This window comes from Lactuca serriola, chromosome 3, assembly GCF_051521515.1.
Source record: "Lactuca serriola cultivar US96UC23 chromosome 3, Lser_US96UC23_V15, whole genome shotgun sequence".
Lineage (NCBI taxonomy): Eukaryota > Viridiplantae > Streptophyta > Magnoliopsida > Asterales > Asteraceae > Lactuca > Lactuca serriola.
In genome coordinates this window covers 199431701-199440835 of record NC_136410.1, presented here as the reverse complement: position 1 = coordinate 199440835, position 9135 = coordinate 199431701, and the positions used below count along the sequence as shown (strand labels likewise).

The window sequence follows — 9135 nt, the reverse complement described above, 5'->3', positions numbered from 1 at the left end:
TGTTGAACTTACATCAAGAAGAGGAATCAATTCATCGAATCGATATTGAACCTAGTCTCATTTCGAGTATGGAGCTCAAGTTAACAAAAAAATTGTTAACGAAATATACGATATTGCTTAGTGAATGCACAAAATATAATTTCAGATAAAAAATAAACCTAGTTAAATTTTATTTAAAATAGTATACTTTAAAGATTAACATTCTCAAAATTTTACATTATAAATTAAATTTATAAAAAAATATATATTTTTAAAATAAATTATTGCTCTGTAATGAAATTGTTTATTTGTTAATAACCTTATATTTCTATTATTTTTCTACAATTTGACATTATCAATTTGAACGAATATTTATTTATTAACATAAAAAAAACGTTCCGAATATAGAACGCTTCGTTGATCGCAATGCAAATAGTTTCCCTTTCAATCAACCGATAGTCGCCTCTCTCTCTCTCTCTCTCTCTCTCTCTCTCTCTCTCTCTCTCTCTCTCCACTCAAAGCTTTTTTCCTTTCGATCGACATCATCCACTAATCATCTACTTGATTACTTCTCAAACGCATCGGATTTATCTCAGTGGGTAGAGGAATCGTTGTCAGTTAAAGTCCAAGAACAATGGGTGCTTGCGTTTCAAATCATCAAAAAGCTTCGCCAATGAAACCACAAAAATCGTTTGATTCTACTAAAAAAACAGATCATAAGGTAGTGATTCATCCTTCATTCGGAAGCGAGAAATTTCCAACCATGAATGGTCATGTTGCCGTTAAACCTCAGTTGCCTCATTCTCAATCACCCGCTACTATTTCCGATTTCGGTATGACTTCCATTTCTGTAATCGAAATTGTTCATCTGCTTAATCCGATTAACTTCAGTTGTATTCGATTTCGATCTTATATTTGATTTACAGATGACACGACCTTAGGATTTAATCGCTTGATTCATTTTGGTTTTGAATTTTGATTAATTTCAGTGTTTTGTTGCTACTTTTTTACTCGGTCACAGATTTGATTTCTTCAACTCGTTGCAAAATTGATTAATTCAGTTTGTTTTGTTTTTGACTTTTCGATGGCTGCTAATAATTCATAGTTTCACACTCTTCTTTCAAAATTGTATCGAAGGTTACCTTCATCATATCATCTAATCACGTCGTATTCAAAAAACAAATCAAATTTGTTACAAATGATTCTGTTTTCACTTTTCACATGATCTTCATCTGTTTATGTCGATTTATTTGTTTATTATTCAAATTTGTTTTACTCTACAACATGTAATGGGTGGGTGTAACATGCGTTGCTGGTTTTGTTTGTTGGTATTATTGAAATAGTTCGTTAGCAAAGAAACGTGGATTACGAATATAAACAACTTACATTATGAGTGAACGATTGAATGATCATTTTAGCATAATGGCCCACAAATTAATATTCTTTAGTCGACAAATATAGCCATAATAATTGTTTAGGATACATCATTTCAACGCTTCATTTTTTGACTCTTTTTTTTTTATATGGTTTTGCACATTAAAAGGCATGATCATGAGTTCCTTGATTTTTATGGGATCAAAATCAAAGATGGGTCCAAAGTTTTTTTTGAAAAATGTTTTTTTGGGTATATATATGTAGACTCTGAACTCTTTTATATTTTTTTGATTCATATGTATTTTTTTACATTGTAGGTAGTAAAGAGGAAACGTTTTTTGATTCCCAAGCGTGGATGGATTCCGACTATGAAGATGAATTCATGAGCGTTAATGGTGGTAAGAAAAATATATTGAAATTTTAATCGAGTGATTGATCGATTTTGGTTATGTTTTTGCATTAGTTAAATATAATAACTTCGTTTAAAGAGAAGTGGAATGCATAAAGTAATTAGATCGATATTTATTAATTTTTTAAAACCCAACTCAACGTTTTTTTTTATTGTAAAATCTTCATCCCTATTCTAATAAATAAATAGTTTTAATCTTTTTTTTTTTGCTAAATGTCACTCTAACACAACCCCTTATTAATATTATGCCATGTGTTCGGTGGATAAGTTCATTATTTTTAACATTTTTCTTTTAATATTTTTTTAATGGGAATAGCCAATTACTCAATCGTACACTGTATCTAATAGTTTGTTATCATATCTAATATTAATTATTTATTAAACCAAAACACTACTAGGATTAAAAATAAAAACTGACGGGTTAGTTAACCTAATCTATTTTAACAAGACTTGGTTTATTTCACTTTTTTAACAATTTTAACAATTTACTCAATCTATTTATTTCGCCGTTTGTATTTATCTCCCTAAACTTAATTTCAACTACATTGATTCTCAATTTCTCCAAACTTTCTATTTTTACCATTTACCATTTTCAGTTATATCAATACAATTTATCCAATATGTCTATTTTGTAATTTTTACTGATATCATCTGGGTGTGTAAACAGACTTTACCCCGTCAAGAGGCAACACACCAGTGCACCATATCTCGACCATCGAAACCAAGCACGGTCACGACAGTACAGGACCTGGAACTGGAATTGGAACTGAGCCCACTGTAATGGACCACAACGAACCGGTTGGTCCCACACGTGAACCATCTCCAACTCCATCAGACAAAAAAATGAGACTTTTGGACCTTTTCAAAGAAAGTGTAAGAGAAGATGATGACCATGAACATGAGGATGATAATAACAAGGAAATTGTTGAACCACAAAAAAGACATGGTTTAAAATCAAAGAGTGAGAGGCATTTAATTGGTTTGGGTTCTTGCTTTTCGAATTTGCTCTATGTTCGTGGGTCTGAAAGGCAAAAGAATAAGAGCCAAACTCCGAGTGTGATTGTTGGCTGATAAATTAGGCATTTGTGTATTGATCATGTGCGATGGATTATGATCAAACATGTTACATGTATCGCCTCTATGTAAAGCCGAAGTAACTTCTTTATGGTTGATATATACAAATATATAAGTTTTTTGAATGAAGAATTACTATTTTGCAATCGTGTATCGTCGATAATTTTTTTTTTTATTACTTACATAGTTAGAGGATTTACCAAAATAGCCATGATTCTTGCATATGGGACTGCAAAAATCTTCTTTTCTATAGAGAAAATGTTTTTTTCTCTCTCTTACTCTCTCTCTCTCTCTATATATATATATATATATATATATATATATATATATATATATATATATATATATATATATATGTTTCGCTAAAATGATGTTGTAAAATAGACAACACCTATGAAAATCTTCAAATGGGTTGATAATATGGGGCTTAGGAATTGTTCGTTTTGAATTTGTTGAATGGTGTTGTCTCCTCTATACGAAGAGTGGTTTTGTAAGTATCATGGATAATGAGCATGATAAAATATTCATTCGGATACCCATATTCGTTTCTAGAAACAATGAAATTCGTAAGTGTTCTTTAGAGTTTATTTTTTGACTCTGCAACAAAATTGATTTCAAAATTCGATTATGAATTATATATCTGTTGAAGGTGGCTATTGATTAGCAACATAACCCATATTCGTTTCTAGTTTTAGGTACCCATATGATTATGTTTGACTTCAAACCCGAAATCGTTTCATTGAATTTGACTTATTGGTTTATAAAAAATTCGGTGATTATGAATCAGCCAATAATGATGATGGTTATCTTGGAGATTCAGTTTCTCGTGCTATGGTTATGCTTCAAATGTAAGTTTGGGAATCGGGATGTTGTTTCAAATGACGTTATTGTTTCGCCAGAGGAACTGGATTTTATTACTAAACTGATTGTGAAAATATGACTTCCAAAATTGAGAAGTTCTGCTTAGTTCAAGGGCAAAATTGTTTTTCCAGCAATCCATGTCAAAAATGAGTGTTTGAGGTAAAAAAAATGGCACCAAGTCTAAAATGGGTGTTTTAGGTCTAAAAAGAAAACCTGGTCCAAAAACTGATTTTGATCTAAAATGGATTTGTTCCTGAAATGCATTTATTTGATTGTTGAAGGGCTAAATTTGTCAAAATGACAAAATCTTTATCCTTTTATCCTTAATTGAACCTGGGTTTTTATACAAGAGAGGTTTTAGAAGACAAAATTAAGAGAGCTCTTTTTCTCCTCCTTTCGAGAGCTTCGATCTTAGGGTTTCTTCTATTCTTCACCAAATCATCATTATAGGTCATTGTAATCTCTTTGATAAAGCTTTGTAAACACTGCAATATTTTAGTGGATTGGTTCTCAACTTCCTCTGCCAATGGTTTTTTCCCGATTTGGGTTTTTAACGTAAATTTCTGCATCTCGCAAATTTACGGCTCTGCTTAGTATTTTTCATTGCATGTGATTGGTTGTTGTTTGATATATTATTCCTTTTCCACTTGAACTAATATTGTTCTTGTGATTCAGATTTCTAGGTTGTTTGATGCATTAGAGATTTTCCGTTTTAGCGCTTCCTTACCCTTTTTGTTTACTCCAGTTGGTATCAAAGCTTTCGTGTTTAATATTAGTTTGTTGCGAGTACTTTATCAAATGATTGATCATGTCTTCAATAAAATATGATATTTCGTTGTGGGATCGAAACACTAGGTTTCCACTATGGCAAGTAAAGATGAAATATATTCTTATTCATATAGATTTACACAAGACACTTTTGGGTTTTGATAAGATGCACTCTTTATGGAAGGAAGAAGATAAAGAGAAAAAAGATTTAAAAGCTCAATCCCAGATTCATTTGCATTTGTCGAAATGATGTTTTGCAAGACGTTTTGAAAGAAACTTCAACGAGGGTTTTATGGTTAAAGTTAGCGCAACTATTGATGAATAAGAACCTAACAAACAAGTTGTAGCTAAACCAACGGTTGCTCAATCTCAAGACGATTGAAGTAGGTTCTTTAACTGAATATATTTCCACATTCAAAGAGTTGGTCAATAACCTAGAGAATATGGATGTTTAGTATGAAGATAAAGACTTGACTTTATTCTTGTTGTCATCAGATCCCTAACCCTACAATTATTTTCATGATACTATCATTTACAGCCATGACAATCTTGTTTTAGATGAAGTTCATATAACTTTAGATTCAAAAGAGAAGATGAAACATATTTACTGGTGGTGGTTCAAGTGATGTTAAAGCCAAAGGTTTAAATGCTAGAGGAAGAACAACAGTTATAGCTAAAACCTCTCAACCTTCCAGCATGGCTAGATCTAAGTCTAAAGGAAAAAGAAAGTTTTGCAATTATTGTCACAAGAAGGGAAATTTGATTGATGAATGCTTCAAGTTGAAGAATAAAGAGAAAACAATAACAAACGGTAAACAAGTTAGTTCTTCGGGGGAAGTCGATGTTGCTGAGGTTGATTGTATTGGAGAACTTCTTATAGTTTACTTCATTCAAATGAACTAGATTATACTGGTGAATGGATACTCGATTCCGGATCTACTTTTTACATCTGTTACAACATAAGTTGGTATTATACGTTTGAGAAGGTTAACCATGGTTATGTTTTGATGGGTAATAATTCTACGTGTCTAGTCGTTGGACATGATTCAGTCAGAGTTTGAATGTTTGATAGATTTACCCAAGCAATAGGGGATATTAGATATGTTCATGACCTTAGAAGAAACTTTTTATCTCTTGTTCCTTTGATAAAAATGGATAAGAGATTGCCGGTAAAGGTTGAGTTCTCAAGGTATTTAAAGATGGTTCTGACAAAATAACAAGCCAAGTGAAAGGCCTCAGACCTCCATTTTCTTGATGGGAAAACATTTTCAGGTGATGTTGCTATTGTTTCTAAGTCTTTTACTAATCCAAATCAGTCCCATCTTTGGCACCTTCAACTTAGCCATAAAGTTTTCAAGGCATGTCTGAATTGAGTCGAAGAGGATTGCTTTGTAAACAAAAGGTTGTCGATTTAGAGTTCTGTAAAGATTTTGTATATGGAAAAGGTAAACGAGTAAGATTTATGAGTAGTATTCATACAACGAAAGGACCACTTGACCATGTCCACTCAAATTTGTGTGGACTGTCTCGAGTTGCTTTGAAAGGTGAAGCTATTTATATGCTCATTATCATTGATGATTTCTCCAGGAAGGTGTGGTCTTTCCTCGTGAAACATAAGGGATATGTTTTTCTACCTTCAGAAATTGGAAAGTACAAGTTAAGAAGCAATCAATAATGGTGGTAAAGTATCTTCGCACAAATAATGGACTTGCGTTCTGCTCAGAAGTGTTTAATGCCTATTTTTGAAAAGAATACATTCTTGACATCGCATGCTAGTCCACATGCCTAAAAAAAGGTGTAGTCTAAATGATCAATCGCACCATTGTGGAGAAGTTCTGGTGTATGCTTTCTATTTCCAAATTGCCAATGTCCTTTTGGGTGGAGGCTACTTCTACTGATTGCTATGTTATGAATCAATCACCGTCAAGAGCAATTGAGAAGAAAACTCCATTTAAGTTATGGTTCGGGATACCTGTTGTAACACCCTGTTTCGAATTGTTTCATAACTTGGGGTCGTGACCTGAAGACCAGTTATCATAAGGCTTCGGACATTTGGGGAAAGAGAGATTTAGACCCCTTTGGATGTGGGTAATGTAGATTAGGTGATCTAATACTTCGGTTGGTGCTTTGGAGTCCAAGGGTATAACCGTAAAGTGATAGTTCAGGCCTTTCTTGAATTTTGGATTTATGTTTGGAATGTTTTAAGGAAAAGGGGAGTTTATAGTGTTTTAGAGCTTATCATTACCTTTACATGGATATAAAGATCGTCAAAATTGGAGTTGAAACGAAGAAATTATGACCGTTTAAAGTTAGGCGATTTCTAGGTCAGCTGCGTATGCGGGGTGTACGAGGAGTACATAGGGCGTACTAGGGCATCCCTACTATGTTGGGCGTACTCAAAATGTACGATAGGCGTACTAGGGTATCCATAGTATTGTGACAACCCGATACTTCGAAACAATGTAATGACCTAAAAAGTCAAGAATTGTAATCGCTTTGGATATAATGAAATTAGCGTCGAAATTAGAATGTTCAAAAGTCCTTTTTTGGGTTGCATAAAATGATAGATATCGTATCAAGGGTTTTAGAATATAAAGAACACTAAAATCCGAGTTATAACGAAGAAGTTATGACCAATCTAAGATTTCGCAGCAAAACTGGCAATACTGTTAAACGTAACACGTGAAGTTTCAATACAATAATTTTTAGCCTTAGGTATCTAAATGACAGTTGTAGATATCATTAAACCATAAACGTACGTAAAAAGAACGTCCAAATCTGACTTCGTATGAGGAAGATATGATTTTTCTAAGCTCCAGATATAGCAATAGACAACTAAAAACTCGAAATAGAGATCAAGAGATTTTTGGCCGAAATAACCTAAATGAGAATCCAAGATCTCAACAATAGTAGCGCAACAGTAAAAAGTCTGACGAAAAAGGACGTCGGATGAAGAAGTTATTGATTTTAAACGCACTTTTCGTGTTCTGGCCTATTAAATATAAATAATTCAAAATAAATAAAAAACTAGCCGATGGCATCTAAAAGAAAGTTGTAGAGTACATTCTACCTACGCGTGCTTATAAAGAATGTAAAAAACGGAGTTCGTATGCGAAAGTTATGGATTTTATAAGTTTGAGGCACACAAACCAAGACGATTTACGCCCAGCGTACCCTCGTACGCCCAACGTAATCGGGTACTAGGCATCGGTTCGTCCACGTCGCCCCTACGCCTCTATGCTCCTGTCCAATCCGAAGTACACATGCAATGACGTCCGGAGCGCCCAACGTAACTCCGAAGTACGCCCAGTGTACGAGCTGCGAAGGCACTACGCCCAGCGTAACTCCGAAGTACGCCCAGCGTACGAAGCCACTCACACCCCTATATATAGGATGCAAGGGTGCCGGCCATTTTCGCTAATTTCTTCCCTTTCTTGTGCCGAAGCTCTGTGTTAAAACCCTCGGAGCGATCCCGAAGTCCTGGTTTTCATATCCAAGTTCGAAAGGAAGTTTTACGCTCTCGAGATTCCCGAGAACCCTGAGAAAATCAGCTTTTTCTAGTCGAAGTTCTGCTCGATTTTCGTCTCACCCTCTTCAAACTACCAAGTGAGTTCATACCCCTACAAACACACTTTAAATACGTTTTAATTGCTTTTTAAACACTTTTAAAGGGGGGAATACAAGTAAACACCCGATTATTATCGTGTAAAAATATCTATCTTTTGCTATGCATTTCATACTGTTGTTTTAACTATCATTTAAAGTCGGTATCATGAGAAACACTTCACAAACACTTCTTTACCCTCTTGGGTTACAATGCGTTTTATAAATAGGAAAAATATGTTTTATTTATAAGTATGCATTCTTCATATCAAGGATCATCTTTTCATACAAAGGGTATTTCATTATATTACTCGTGAACTCGTTGTTAGCAATCATGTGAGACATATGGCTTTGTTTGTACCAAACGAAAGTCCCCATCTTTAACCATAGTCTCCTGGAGGGAGAGCGCAGCTTTGTGTATAGATCTTTACGGGGTAGACGAGCCCGCACCCTAGCTGTTAGCTACAGTTCATCACTTGGGGTGACAAATGGCGACATTAGTACTACATCTAGTATGGTTATGAGAAACTCACAAACCGCGGAAACATCGAATCTTGTACGTAGTAATATATTTAACTCAATCATGCTCAGGGGGTAATAACTATACAATGGGGTATTATTAGCATGTTCATAAATCAGGAAAAACACCTTCTCAACCAATTTTATTTAAACATACAACTATACATTCTTCATTCTAAGCATGGCGTATTTGCTTACAGGTTACCGTCCTGGTTATTTAAGACTGCTTCTCACATATTGGAAAATATAGGATTTTCTGATTCTAATACATCCATTCTATACAACTACGGTTTTACAACATCATTCTTAAGAAAATATCAGATTTTCTGAAAGCATTTGCGGACGTTTCAAATGGCATACAATCATACAAATGAACTTCTTGTGAACTCACCAACTTAAATGTTGACACTTTTTCTTTGAAATAAATTTTATTCTCAGGGAATCATTAAACAGGATTAGCAACTGCTTTTTGAAGACTTACGCCCAGGCGTTAGTTTAATCTTTTGAACATTATAATGTAATTAATTTCTTTTGCAAACATGTAATAC

General features: G+C 34.0%; 1 protein-coding gene across 1 annotated transcript; it reads left to right on the top strand.

Annotated features, from left to right (window-relative positions):
* The first annotated feature begins 406 nt into the window (after window positions 1-406).
* LOC145093501 (uncharacterized protein At3g27210-like) lies at window positions 407-2982 on the top strand. Its single transcript, XM_079031641.1, has 3 exons — window positions 407-812; window positions 1671-1751; window positions 2430-2982. The coding sequence occupies exons 1-3, from the start codon at window positions 614-616 to the stop codon at window positions 2831-2833; spliced, it is 684 nt and encodes a 227-aa protein (XP_078887767.1). The 5' UTR covers window positions 407-613; the 3' UTR covers window positions 2834-2982.
* Window positions 2983-9135: the final 6153 nt, after the last annotated feature.